At 45.5% G+C, this 14650-nt stretch overlaps 1 protein-coding gene across 1 annotated transcript; it reads left to right on the forward strand.

Annotated features, from left to right (window-relative positions):
- Positions 1-2055: 2055 nt before the first annotated feature.
- On the forward strand, positions 2056-12947 carry LOC146985256 (Ig-like V-type domain-containing protein FAM187A). The gene is made up of 5 exons (XM_085783035.1): positions 2056-2256; positions 3601-3878; positions 4244-4591; positions 6835-7055; positions 12721-12947. The coding sequence occupies exons 1-5, from the start codon at positions 2056-2058 to the stop codon at positions 12945-12947; spliced, it is 1275 nt and encodes a 424-aa protein (XP_085639161.1).
- Positions 12948-14650: the final 1703 nt, after the last annotated feature.

Consider the following 14650-nt stretch of genomic DNA (forward strand, 5'->3'; position numbering starts at 1 on the left):
AAACAATAGATTTGAGTCTCTGGTTGCTGTTGTGGGTGGGACAATGCTTTATATCCAGCCTGCTGAGGAGAAGTGTGCGAAAAGTGGCCTGGCAAACAAATTTCACTTGAAACTGATAAGGTTGATAACTCCGTAAAAAAACAGATCTACAATAAAAAATGTGATTTATAATACACATTGTGATTCCCCCCATTGGATAGAATGCAAAATTCTTGCTAAGCTTACTTATTTTTAATTTAAATGCATTTTTTGTGGGTGGCTCAATTTACCTTAATGCGTCATGGTAAATTGAGCCATGCATTTCAGCTAAAATGGGCCACATACAAAACACAGTCTCACACTGAAGTTACACAGAAATTGAGGGTGCAAAACATGTTCAAAGTTAGATATATATCCAAGGTTAGTCAGTGCCACTCATGGTGCCATTAGCACTGTGGGGGAAAAAATGGCATCTATAATGCCACACACACACATACACACACAGTAAAAGAGCCTATAACATAGTCAGCTAACAAAGAGCATAGCAACAACATGATCATGTAATTTTAAAATGCATTTTAAGATTAAAAAATGTCTTCAACCTCTTATGTATTCACTGTTAATGTTAAGTTTAGTAGTAGTGTCAATTAATTATTAAAATTTAAATGATTTCTGCTAAAATTACTGTGTTGTTCTCTCTTGGCCCATTTTACCTGAACCTTCATCGTACCTCGAGAGGGAACATCCCGATACTTTAACTCTCATAATTCCAAAATAATTATACTTTTTTTTTTTTTTCACACAGAAACATTTAAGAGACCTATGTCGATTTTTAAAAATATCAATGGATTTCATGCATAGCGTTTTTGATGGTCTTATTAATCGTTTACCAAAAAGTGGTCCATTTTACCTGACTTCACCCTATGTTTGTATGCAGATACAGTCTACTACTAGTGTGAACTATTTGTTAAAGTTCCCAGTGATGAAGTGTTAGTGCAGCTGAAGGCTGTACGGAGCTACGAGGTGCTTCAGGTAAAGTACCAGAGTGGTTGGTTATGGGATGGATGGAGGCATCAACAGAGCAGAGAGCAGAGCGACAAACAGCTTCAATAATAAAGTGTCAGAGCGTTTGGGAGGAGCAGCTGTAGAGTGACTGAACTCTCCATTAAACATAAATACTCATGTTCACATTAAAACATTAAAACTACATTGAACCAGATCAACTGAGCCGCTTCACATCAAGTGAGATGATTTAATTCTCTTCAGTTTATCTCCAGAAACCAGTGGAGCACATGATCGTCGCCGTGGAAACAGATCTGGATGTGAACTCATTCATTTCCACTGAAGCTGCAGCGTAGCGTGACGTTACTACATCGCTGTTTTATCTTGGAGGCGTGACAGGAAACAGCTAAGGAAGGAGCTCACAGTGTTACTATGGCAACCAGAGTTCAAGCCCAGATGGAGAAAAAAAGTTTTAACACGCTGCTTCTGTTTGATGGGAGGTTTTTACCACAGTCGCCACGGTAACAACAGTAACAATGTGTTGCACTGCAAAAACTCCAAATCTTTCCAAGAATATTTGTCTTATTTCTTGTCAAAACTAACCTCTTTTCACTTAGAATAAGACTCATCACCTAAAAATGAACTTGTTTTTAGATCATTTTCACTTGTTTCAAACTAATTTTCACTTGAAATAAGTAGAAAAATCTGCCAGTGAAAGCAAGTTTTTGTGTTTGTAATAAGAAAGAAAAACTTGCTCCACTATCAGATTTTTCTACTCATTTCAAGTTTAAAAAATGCTTGAAAGAAGTAAAAAGTGTCTAAAAACAAGCTACTTTTATGTGATTTTACATATAATGAGATTTGCTTTGACTAGAAATAAGACAAATATTCTTGGAAAGATTTTGAGTTTTTGCAGTGTGGTCCTAGAGACGGTTGCGTTGACGACAGAGTCAACAGGTTCCATCACTGCAGCTGTTTGAAAAAATACACAACACACACTCTGCAGCTTTCTCTCAGCTTCTGCAAAGAGTTTTTATAAGTTGTGACTTTTCTAATTCTTTCGTCAGAGGCCAAATGTCTCCTCTACCTTCCTCTTCCCTCCTCCTCTTCCTCCTCCTCCTCCTCCGGGGAGCCGGCGTGTGGAGCTACGAGCTGGCCGAGGACCAGCAGGACGTGTTTGCGAGGAGAGCCTGCCCGGCCTTCCTCACCTTCACCAACGCTGCCTTCCTGTCTGGAGTCACCGTGGAGCTGCCGTGCCACTGCAAACCACCAGAGGTAACGACAACTTACCACAACATCCACTAATATCACCTTCACTAGTCTGGGACACACAGAGTTGTTTTAGAGGGAAATTCATGCAAAACCACTGATGCACGTTGCCTTCAGGGACAGTTTTTCATCAACAGTCTCTGTATTTCCCTCTAAAACAACTCTGTGTGGTAACGTTGTGTTATTATCTCATAGCGTGGTGAATGTGCAGCTCACAACTTGTCCACCAGAGCGTTGTGGAGTTGTTGGATTGTGTATTTGATGAGTTTGATGAGGGAAACCAAGAAATCCCATAATGAGCCTCTGTAGCGTAGCTCTGAGCAGCTCACGGCTCTGCTCCGCCGTTCTAAAAATAGCTTGCACCAACAATTAAAGGTAACAAACCTACTGCTATGACTATAGGGATTATGGCAATGGACCAATTTGACTAAATGTTGAACTATCCCTTTAAGCCTGTATTTGCAGCTTACTGCGGTATGTTGTTGTGTTGAATTTTCCAATACAATAGTGTATTTTCTAGCATTAATAAACCCTGGGAAGCCTGTAGGACCTACTAGTACATGTATATGAGGCATCTCTTTATAAACTTCAAGTATCATTTAAGAATGGAATGTCCTCTTTCTTGGAAATCTAAATAAGGTCAAACAGTATCAGTGTGTTCACTAAATACTGATGAAGTGGTAACTGAAGCTGAGATCCAAACAGAGGAGAAGTCTAAAAGTCTAAATGTGAAACCTGCTGCTGCTCCGTCTCTATTGATCAGCTCAATAACTGGATCCATTTGTTCTGAGCCTTTTGTTTGCTGTGTGTGTGTGTGTGTGTGTGTGTGTGTGTGTGTGTGTGTGTGTGTGTGTGGTTGACGAATAACACAATTCTGACTGTCCGGGTGTCACATACTGATAAAAAAAAAAACTAGCAAGAGTCTCAAGAATTGTGTTAAAGTTATTACAAGGTTTAACAGAATTATTCTAAAATATCTTGAAAGATTGAGGAGTGATGTCCTCCTTTGCATTCTGAAAAAAAATCCAAAATATAGTGAATTTTAACAAAGAAATGTTAAATATCAAATCAGTCATGATTAAAATGTATGATGAAGTCAGTTAGAAAATAAAAAAGTACCCCATTTTCATTTTATATAACATAGCTTTCATGTCACACCGTATGACAACTTCAGGCACTGATACAGCAAATTGATGAAAAAATGTTTATTTTGATGCAAAATCTTCAAGAACACATAGATATGTGTAAAGTTAAGAGTCATAACAACACATAAAAGTAATTTTCAGGGATAAAAAAACTTTTATTCTGGCTTATATGTCACACACCCGTGTGTGTGTGTGTGTGTGTCAGGTCCAGTCGGTCGTCTGGTTCTTCACCGAACATCTGGACGGCTCCGGAGGCGCCCGGGCGCTGACGGATCACCATGGCAACAGGCTGCTGGACAGCAGCGCGGTGCCCCACAGCGCCGGGCTGCAGAGCCGCTTCTCCATCCGTCTGTTCAGCCTGCTGATCTTCAGGGCCTCGCCGCGCGACGCCGGCGTCTACGTCTGCGGCTCCGCCCACAAAGACTTCTTCTACGCCTACGACCTGGACATCCAGGAGGCCGCCGAGGTCCGCTTCACCCCCAGGTGACATCACAGCCCATAATGAGGATGAATGTGTTGTTTTACTGATGGTCATTATGGACGTGTTGCTGTGTAGAGACATCCCACAATGCAACAACTCTAAATCTCACCAAGAATATTGGTCTCATTTCTATTTTAAAGGGACAACGAGGAGTTTCTCCATCGGCAGAACGAAAAATTCCGCGAAAGATTTTGAGTTTTTACAGTGTTGTTTTACTGATGATCATTATGGACGTGTTGCTGTCCACACGTTGTAGAGACATCCCATCATAACTGGACACACCAACATTGATTTAATAGGGTTATAACATTGTGAAAGAGATATTTGTCCGTTGCACGTTGCTGAGCTGAGGCTGTGCTGCTCCCAGGTCGACTCAGAGCAGCAGCAGCAGCAGCAGCAGCAGAGTGAGAACCGGTCGAGGCCGGTTCCAGCTCTTCAGCGGGCTGCGGTCCTGGTCGGTGTGCGATCGCTGCGGAGCGCCGGGAGAACAGGTCCGCGTCGCACTCTGCTACGTCCGCTCCGACTTCCTCCATGTGCGCTACAGACGGGCCAATCAGACGGTGGCGTCGTGCGGCTCGGCGGCCGTGCCCCGGGCGTTCGGCCTCCAGAGGAACAGCAGAGCCAAGATGGAGGTGAGGAGCTGTCAGGTGGACTGTCCGGCCGAGGCCCCGCCCCCCTCCAGACTGCTGGGGCTGATGACCTTCCTGGGGTACAGGTGAGTCACCCTGAGCTTTCTCCTGGTTTTCCCTGAAGGTCTTTGTCTTTGTCTCAGTTCTAGTTCGGTGCCGGTCTTTTACCTGAAGGTCTTTGTCTTTGTCTCAGTTCTAGTTCGGTGCCGGTGTTTTACCTGAAGGTCTTTGTCTTTGTCTCAGTTCTAGTTCGGTGCCGGTCTTTTACCTGAAGGTCTTTGTCTTTGTCTCAGTTCTAGTTCGGTGCCGGTGTTTTACCTGAAGGTCTTTGTCTTTGTCTCAGTTCTAGTTCAGTGCCGGTGTTTTACCTGAAGGTCTTTGTCTTTGTCTCAGTTCTAGTTCAGTGCCGGTGTTTTACCTGAAGGTCTTTGTCTTTGTCTCAGTTCTAGTTCGGTGCCGGTCTTTTACCTGAAGGTCTTTGTCTTTGTCTCAGTTCTAGTTCGGTGCCGGTGTTTTACCTGAAGGTCTTTGTCTTTGTCTCAGTTCTAGTTCAGTGCCGGTCTTTTACCTGAAGGTCTTTGTCTTTGTCTCAGTTCTAGTTCGGTGCCGGTGTTTTACCTGAAGGTCTTTGTCTTTGTCTCAGTTCTAGTTCGGTGCCGGTGTTTTACCTGAAGGTCTTTGTCTCAGTTCTAGTTCGGTGCCGGTGTTTTACCTGAAGGTCTTTGTCTTTGTCTCAGTTCTAGTTCGGTGCTGGTGTTTTACCTGAAGGTCTTTGTCTCAGTTCTAGTCCAGTGCCGGTGTTTTACCTGAAGGTCTTTGTCTCAGTTCTAGTTCGGTGCCGGTGTTTTACCTGAAGGTCTTTGTCTTTGTCTCAGTTCTAGTTCGGTGCCGGTGTTTTACCTGAAGGTCTTTGTCTCAGTTCTAGTTCGGTGCCGGTGTTTTACCTGAAGGTCTTTGTCTCAGTTCTAGTTCGGTGCCGGTGTTTTACCTGAAGGTCTTTGTCTCAGTTCTAGTTCAGTGCCGGTGTTTTACCTGAAGGTCTTTGTCTCAGTTCTAGTTCGGTGCCGGTGTTTTACCTGAAGGTCTTTGTCTTTGTCTCAGTTCTAGTTCGGTGCCGGTGTTTTACCTGAAGGTCTTTGTCTCAGTTCTAGTTCGGTGCCGGTGTTTTACCTGAAGGTCTTTGTCTCAGTTCTAGTTCGGTGCCGGTGTTTTACCTGAAGGTCTTTGTCGTTGTCTCAGTTCTAGTTCAGTGCCGGTGTTTTACCTGAAGGTCTTTGTCTTTGTCTCAGTTCTAGTTCAGTGCCGGTGTTTTACCTGAAGGTCTTTGTCTTTGTCTCAGTTCTAGTTCGGTGCCGGTGTTTTACCTGAAGGTCTTTGTCTTTGTCTCAGTTCTAGTTCGGTGCCGGTGTTTTACCTGAAGGTCTTTGTCTTTGTCTCAGTTCTAGTTCGGTGCCGGTCTTTTACCTGAAGGTCTTTGTCTCAGTTCTAGTTCGGTGCCGGTGTTTTACCTGAAGGTCTTTGTCTTTGTCTCAGTTCTAGTTCGGTGCCGGTGTTTTACCTGAAGGTCTTTGTCTCAGTTCTAGTTCGGTGCAGGTGTTTTACCTGAAGGTCTTTGTCTCAGTTCTAGTTCGGTGCAGGTGTTTTACCTGAAGGTCTTTGTCTCAGTTCTAGTTCGGTGCCGGTGTTTTACCTGAAGGTCTTTGTCTCAGTTCTAGTTCGGTGCCGGTGTTTTACCTGAAGGTCTTTGTCTTTGTCTCAGTTCTAGTTCGGTGCCGGTGTTTTACCTGAAGGTCTTTGTCTCAGTTCTAGTTCGGTGCCGGTGTTTTACCTGAAGGTCTTTGTCTTTGTCTCAGTTCTAGTTCGGTGCCGGTGTTTTACCTGAAGGTCTTTGTCTTTGTCTCAGTTCTCGTTCGGTGCCGGTCTTTTACCTGAAGGTCTTTGTCTCAGTTCTAGTTCGGTGCCGGTGTTTTACCTGAAGGTCTTTGTCTTTGTCTCAGTTCTAGTTCGGTGCCGGTGTTTTACCTGAAGGTCTTTGTCTTTGTCTCAGTTCTAGTTCGGTGCCGGTGTTTTACCTGAAGGTCTTTGTCTTTGTCTCAGTTCTAGTTCGGTGCAGGTGTTTTACCTGAAGGTCTTTGTCTCAGTTCTAGTTCGGTGCCGGTGTTTTACCTGAAGGTCTTTGTCTCAGTTCTAGTTCGGTGCAGGTGTTTTACCTGAAGGTCTTTGTCTCAGTTCTAGTTCGGTGCAGGTGTTTTACCTGAAGGTCTTTGTCTCAGTTCTAGTTCGGTGCCGGTGTTTTACCTGAAGGTCTTTGTCTTTGTCTCAGTTCTAGTTCGGTGCCGGTCTTCTACCTGCAGCACGCGGCGGACCGGGTCCTGACTCTGGGATGTCCCCGGGCGCTGCCCCACATGGCCGTGGCCTGGGACCGAGGGTCTGAACCCATCTACCGGTCCCAGCACCTCGCCGGGGGCAACAGCAGCTCCACGGACCCCCGGGTGCAGATCGACACCGGGCACCACCTGGTGTTCAAACCTGCGATCAGTCAGGACTCAGGTAGAGAGCTGCATCTTTAAGGACTGGATTAACTCAGCAGCTGTGTCCCACTGTCCCAGTTCTGCAGCGGCTTAACCCTCCTGTTGTCCTTCTGGGTCAAATTCACCCAATTTGTTCCCTTCCTCCATCTTTCCTTCTTTCCTTCCTTTCTCCCTTCCTTCTTTATACAATCCTTTTCCCCTTCTGTCTTTCCTTCCTTCATTCTTCCGTCCTTACTTCTTCTTCTTCCTTCCTTCCTCTTTTGATCCAATTGATCCTCCATTTTTCTTTCCTTCCTTTTCCCTTCCTTCTTTCCCTTCTTCCTTCCTTGACCAAATCTGTTCCCTCCCTCCATCTTTCTCTCCTTCCTTTTCCCCTTCCTTCTTTCCACAATAATTTCCCCCTCCCTCCATCCCTTCCTTCGTCCTTCCTTTTTGACCCAATCTGTTCCCTCCCTCCATCTATCTTTCCTCCCATCTTTCCCTTTGTCTTTCCTTCCTTCCTTCTTTCCCCTTTGTTCTTCCTTCCTTCCTCCTTTCTCTTTGTCCTTCCTTCCTTCCTTCTTCCCCTTTGTCCTTCCTTCCTTCCTACTTTCCTTTTGTCCTTCCTTCCTTCCTCCTTTGTCTTTGTCCTTCCTTCCTTCCTTCCTTCTTTCCCTTTGTCCTTCCTTCCTTCCTCCTTTCTCTTTGTCCTTCCTTCCTTCCTACTTTCCCTTTGTCCTTCCCTCCTTCCTTCTTTCCCTTTGTCCTTCCTTCCTTCCTTCCTTCTTTCCCTTTGTCCTTCCTTCCTTCCTCCTTTCTCTTTGTCCTTCCTTCCTTCCTACTTTCCCTTTGTCCTTCCCTCCTTCCTTCTTTCTCTTTGTCCTTCCTTCCTTCCTTCTTTCCCTTTGTCCTTCCTTCCTTCCTTCTTTCCCTTTGTCCTTCCCTCCTTCCTACTTTTCCTTTGTCCTTCCTTCCTTCCTACTTTCCCTTTGTCCTTCCCTCCTTCCTTCTTTCTCTTTGTCCTTCCTTCCTTCCTTCTTTCCCTTTGTCCTTCCCTCCTTCCTTCTTTCCCTTTGTCCTTCCTTCTTTCCCTTTGTCCTTCCTTCCTTCCTTCTTTCCCTTTGTCCTTCCCTCCTTCCTTCTTTCCCTTTGTCCTTCCCTCCTTCCTTCTTTCCCTTTGTCCTTCCTTCTTTCCCTTTGTCCTTCCCTCCTTCCTTCTTTCCCTTTGTCCTTCCTTCCTTCCTTCTTTCCCTTTGTCCTTCCCTCCTTCCTTCTTTCCCTTTGTCCTTCCCTCCTTCCTACTTTTCCTTTGTCCTTCCTTCCTTCCTTCTTTCCCTTTGTCCTTCCCTCCTTCCTACTTTTCCTTTGTCCTTCCTTCCTTCCTACTTTCCCTTTGTCCTTCCCTCCTTCCTTCTTTCTCTTTGTCCTTCCTTCCTTCCTTCTTTCCCTTTGTCCTTCCCTCCTTCCTTCTTTCCCTTTGTCCTTCCTTCTTTCCCTTTGTCCTTCCTTCCTTCCTTCTTTCCCTTTGTCCTTCCTTCCTTCCTTCTTTCCCTTTGTTCTTCCTTCCTTCCTTCCTTCCTTCCTTCCTCCTTTGTCTTTGTCCTTCCTTCCTTCCTTCCTTGACCCATGTGGCCAACAGGAGTGTTAACATTGATCAGTTTTGTCTTCGTGTCCAGCAGTTGAAGGTGTGTGTGTGATTGTGTCGTTGTTGTGTAGTTGAAGGTGTGTGTGTGGTTGTTGGTCTGTTGGTGTGTAGTTGAAGGTGTGTGTGTGGTTGTTGGTCTGTTGGTGTGTAGGTGTGTGTGTGATTGTGTGTGGTTGTTGGTCTGTTGGTGTGTAGTTGAAGGTGTGTGTGGTTGTTGGTCTGTTGTGTAGGTGTGTGTGTGATTGTGTGGTTGTTGGTCTGTTGGTGTGTAGGTGTGTGTGTGGTTGTTGGTCTGTTGGTGTGTAGGTGTGTGTGTGGTTGTTGGTCTGTTGTGTAGGTGTGTGTGTGGTTGTTGGTCTGTTGGTGTGTAGGTGTGTGTGTGATTGTGTGTGGTTGTTGGTCTGTTGGTGTGTAGTTGAAGGTGTGTGTGGTTGTTGGTCTGTTGTGTAGGTGTGTGTGTGATTGTGTGGTTGTTGGTCTGGTGTGTAGGTGTGTAGTTGAAGGTGTGTGTGGTTGTTGGTCTGTTGGTGTGTAGGTGTGTGTGTGATTGTGTGTGGTTGTTGGTCTGTTGTGTAGGTGTGTGTGTGGTTGTTGGTCTGTTGGTGTGTAGGTGTGTGTGTGATTGTGTGGTTGTTGGTCTGGTGTGTAGGTGTGTAGTTGAAGGTGTGTGTGGTTGTTGGTCTGTTGTGTAGGTGTGTGTGTGATTGTGTGGTTGTTGGTCTGTTGGTGTGTAGGTGTGTGTGTGATTGTGTGTGGTTGTTGGTCTGTTGTGTAGGTGTGTGTGTGGTTGTTGGTCTGTTGGTGTGTAGGTGTGTGTGTGATTGTGTGTGGTTGTTGGTCTGTTGTGTAGGTGTGTGTGTGGTTGTTGGTCTGTTGGTGTGTAGGTGTGTGTGTGATTGTGTGTGGTTGTTGGTCTGTTGGTGTGTAGTTGAAGGTGTGTGTGGTTGTTGGTCTGTTGTGTAGGTGTGTGTGTGATTGTGTGGTTGTTGGTCTGGTGTGTAGGTGTGTAGTTGAAGGTGTGTGTGGTTGTTGGTCTGTTGGTGTGTAGGTGTGTGTGTGATTGTGTGTGGTTGTTGGTCTGTTGTGTAGGTGTGTGTGTGGTTGTTGGTCTGTTGGTGTGTAGGTGTGTGTGTGATTGTGTGGTTGTTGGTCTGTTGGTGTGTAGGTGTGTGTGTGATTGTGTGGTTGTTGGTCTGTTGGTGTGTAGTTGAAGGTGTGATTGTGTGGTTGTTGGTCTGTTGTGTAGGTGTGTGTGTGATTGTGTGTGGTTGTTGGTCTGTTGTGTAGTTGTGTGTGTGATTGTGTGGTTGTTGGTCTGTTGTTGTGTAGTTGAAGGTGTGTGTGGTTGTTGGTCTGTTGGTGTGTAGGTGTGTGTGTGATTGTGTGGTTGTTGGTCTGTTGGTGTGTAGGTGTGTGTGTGATTGTGTGGTTGTTGGTCTGTTGGTGTGTAGTTGAAGGTGTGATTGTGTGGTTGTTGGTCTGTTGTGTAGGTGTGTGTGTGATTGTGTGTGGTTGTTGGTCTGTTGTGTAGTTGTGTGTGTGATTGTGTGGTTGTTGGTCTGTTGTTGTGTAGTTGAAGGTGTGTGTGGTTGTTGGTCTGTTGTGTAGGTGTGTGTGTGATTGTGTGTGGTTGTTGGTCTGTTGGTGTGTAGTTGAAGGTGTGTGTGGTTGTTGGTCTGTTGTGTAGGTGTGTGTGTGATTGTGTGGTTGTTGGTCTGTTGGTGTGTAGGTGTGTGTGTGATTGTGTGTGGTTGTTGGTCTGTTGGTGTGTAGTTGAAGGTGTGTGTGGTTGTTGGTCTGTTGGTGTGTAGTTGAAGGTGTGTGTGGTTGTTGGTCTGTTGTGTAGGTGTGTGTGGTTGTTGGTCTGTAGGTGTGTAGTTGAAGGTGTGTGTGGTTGTTGGTCTGTTGGTGTGTAGGTGTGTAGGTGTGTGTGTGATTGTGTGGTTGTTGGTCTGTTGTGTAGGTGTGTGTGGTTGTTGGACTGTTGGTGTGTAGGTGTGTGTGTGATTGTGTGGTTGTTGGTCTGTTGGTGTGTAGGTGTGTGTGTGTGTGATTGTGTGGTTGTTGGTCTGTTGGTGTGTAGGTGTGTGTGTGGTTGTTGGTCTGTTGGTGTGTAGGTGTGTGTGTGTGATTGTGTGTGGTTGTTGGTCTGGTGTGTAGGTGTGTAGTTGAAGGTGTGATTGTGTGGTTGTTGGTCTGTTGGTGTGTAGGTGTGTGTGTGATTGTGTGGTTGTTGGTCTGTTGTGTAGGTGTGTGTGTGATTGTGTGGTTGTTGGTCTGTTGGTGTGTAGGTGTGTGTGTGATTGTGTGATTGTTGGTCTGTTGGTGTGTAGTTGAAGGTGTGTGTGTGGTTGTTGGTCTGGTGTGTAGGTGTGTGTGTGATTGTGTGGTTGTTGGTCTGTTGGTGTGTAGTTGAAGGTGTGTGTGGTTGTTGGTCTGTTGGTGTGTAGGTGTGTAGTTGTGTGTGTGATTGTGTGGTTGTTGGTCTGTTGTGTAGGTGTGTGTGTGGTTGTTGGTCTGTTGTGTAGGTGTGTGTGTGATTGTGTGGTTGTTGGTCTGGTGTGTAGGTGTGTAGTTGAAGGTGTGTGTGGTTGTTGGTCTGTTGGTGTGTAGGTGTGTGTGTGATTGTGTGTGGTTGTTGGTCTGTTGTGTAGGTGTGTGTGTGGTTGTTGGTCTGTTGGTGTGTAGGTGTGTGTGTGATTGTGTGGTTGTTGGTCTGTTGGTGTGTAGGTGTGTGTGTGATTGTGTGGTTGTTGGTCTGTTGGTGTGTAGTTGAAGGTGTGATTGTGTGGTTGTTGGTCTGTTGTGTAGGTGTGTGTGTGATTGTGTGTGGTTGTTGGTCTGTTGTGTAGTTGTGTGTGTGATTGTGTGGTTGTTGGTCTGTTGTTGTGTAGTTGAAGGTGTGTGTGGTTGTTGGTCTGTTGGTGTGTAGGTGTGTGTGTGATTGTGTGGTTGTTGGTCTGTTGGTGTGTAGGTGTGTGTGTGATTGTGTGGTTGTTGGTCTGTTGGTGTGTAGTTGAAGGTGTGATTGTGTGGTTGTTGGTCTGTTGTGTAGGTGTGTGTGTGATTGTGTGTGGTTGTTGGTCTGTTGTGTAGTTGTGTGTGTGATTGTGTGGTTGTTGGTCTGTTGTTGTGTAGTTGAAGGTGTGTGTGGTTGTTGGTCTGTTGTGTAGGTGTGTGTGTGATTGTGTGTGGTTGTTGGTCTGTTGGTGTGTAGTTGAAGGTGTGTGTGGTTGTTGGTCTGTTGTGTAGGTGTGTGTGTGATTGTGTGGTTGTTGGTCTGTTGGTGTGTAGGTGTGTGTGTGATTGTGTGTGGTTGTTGGTCTGTTGGTGTGTAGTTGAAGGTGTGTGTGGTTGTTGGTCTGTTGGTGTGTAGTTGAAGGTGTGTGTGGTTGTTGGTCTGTTGTGTAGGTGTGTGTGGTTGTTGGTCTGTAGGTGTGTAGTTGAAGGTGTGTGTGGTTGTTGGTCTGTTGGTGTGTAGGTGTGTAGGTGTGTGTGTGATTGTGTGGTTGTTGGTCTGTTGTGTAGGTGTGTGTGGTTGTTGGACTGTTGGTGTGTAGGTGTGTGTGTGATTGTGTGGTTGTTGGTCTGTTGGTGTGTAGGTGTGTGTGTGTGTGATTGTGTGGTTGTTGGTCTGTTGGTGTGTAGGTGTGTGTGTGGTTGTTGGTCTGTTGGTGTGTAGGTGTGTGTGTGATTGTGTGTGGTTGTTGGTCTGGTGTGTAGGTGTGTAGTTGAAGGTGTGATTGTGTGGTTGTTGGTCTGTTGGTGTGTAGGTGTGTGTGTGATTGTGTGGTTGTTGGTCTGTTGTGTAGGTGTGTGTGTGATTGTGTGGTTGTTGGTCTGTTGGTGTGTAGGTGTGTGTGTGATTGTGTGATTGTTGGTCTGTTGGTGTGTAGTTGAAGGTGTGTGTGTGGTTGTTGGTCTGGTGTGTAGGTGTGTGTGTGATTGTGTGGTTGTTGGTCTGTTGGTGTGTAGTTGAAGGTGTGTGTGGTTGTTGGTCTGTTGGTGTGTAGGTGTGTAGTTGTGTGTGTGATTGTGTGGTTGTTGGTCTGTTGTGTAGGTGTGTACCACTGCTGGCTGCAGGGCCGCCGTGCCGCTGAGCTCCGTCTGCTGGTCTACGTCCACCTGGGCCGCGGCGACTCGGTGACATCACACCCCGAGTTCAGGACGGCCGTCGCCACGGTGCTGAAGTCCTACGCCGCCATGACGACCGCTTTCTGTCTGCTGCTGGTCGCCAGGGCTGCAGTCAGACTCCTCAGAGACCGGGCTGCTACACATCTGGATTAACACCTGGATTAAACCTCAACACATCTGGATTAACATCTGGATTAAACCTCAGAGACTCTGCTGCTACACATGTGGATTAACATCTGGATTAAACCTCAACACATCTGGATTAACATCTGGATTAAACCTCAACACATCTGGATTAACACCTGGATTAAACCTCAGAGACCGGGCTACTACACATCTGGATTAACATCTGGATTAAACCTCAGAGACCGGGCTGCTACACATCTGGATTAACATCTGGATTAAACCTCAGAGACTCTGCTGCAACACATCTGGATTAACATCTGGATTAAACCTCAGAGACTCTGCTGCAACACATCTGGATTAAACCTCAACACATCTGGATTAAACCTCAGAGACTCTGCTGCAACACATCTGGATTAACATCTGGATTAAACCTCAACACATCTGGATTAACATCTGGATTAAACCTCAGAGACTCTGCTGCAACACATCTGGATTAAACCTCAACACATCTGGATTAAACCTCAGAGACTCTGCTACAACACATCTGGATTAACATCTGGATTAAACCTTAGAGACTCTGCTGCTACACATCTGGATTAAACCAACACATCTGGATTAAACCTCAACACATCTGGATTAAACCTCAGAGACTCTGCTGCAACACATCTGGATTAACATCTGGATTAAACCTCAACACATCTGGATTAACATCTGGATTAAACCTCAGAGACCGGGCTACAACACATCTGGATTAACACCTCAACACATCTGGATTAAACCTCAGAGACTCTGCTACAACACATCTGGATTAACATCTGGATTAAACCTTAGAGACTCTGCTGCTACACATCTGGATTAAACCAACACATCTGGATTAACACCTGGATTAAACCTCAGAGACTCTGCTGCTACACATCTGGATTAACACCTGGATTAAACCTCAGAGACTCTGCTGCTACACATCTGGATTAACATCTGGATTAAACCTCAGAGACCGGGCTACAACACATCTGGATTAACACCTCAACACATCTGGATTAACATCTGGATTAAACCTCAGAGACTCTGCTGCAACACATCTGGATTAAACCTCAGAGACTCTGCTGCAACACATCTGGATTAAATCTCAACACATCTGGATTAAACCTCAACACATCTGGATTAAACCTCAACACATCTGGATTAAACCTCAACACATCTGGATTAAACCTCGACACATCTGGATTAAACGTCACAGTGGTTGAGTTCTGATGAGCGGTGGCTCGATGACGTAAACTTGTGTAAATTAAAGTCCCAGTGAAGTTTCCAGAGAACCAGTATTTGTTGTTGTTACTTTCTGTTGTTGAAACTGAATAAAGTTAAAGTTCTTTGTAGATTAAATGTCCAATATGAACCAACACCACCTTAACTTAAAGGGATAGTTCAACATTTAGTCAAACTGGCCCATTGCCATAATCCCTATAGTCATAGCAGTAGGTTCGTTACCTTTAATTGTCGGTGCAAGCTGTTTTTAGAACGGCGGAGCAGAGCCGTGAGCTGCTCAGAGCTACGCTACAGAGGCTCATTATGGGATTTCTTGGTTTCCCTCATCAAACTCATCAAATACACAATCCAAAGGGTCAAGGGTCGGTAACCAGTACACACGACCAGACTGCGTCCAGAATCGGCTCAAAGAAATCACACATGTTTGGATTGTTGTGACTGAAGTTGGGCAGCGTCCTGACTGCTGC

This window comes from Trachurus japonicus, chromosome 7, assembly GCF_045865225.1.
Source record: "Trachurus japonicus isolate A0001 chromosome 7, Traja_1.0".
Classification (NCBI taxonomy): Eukaryota; Metazoa; Chordata; class Actinopteri; order Carangiformes; family Carangidae; genus Trachurus; species Trachurus japonicus.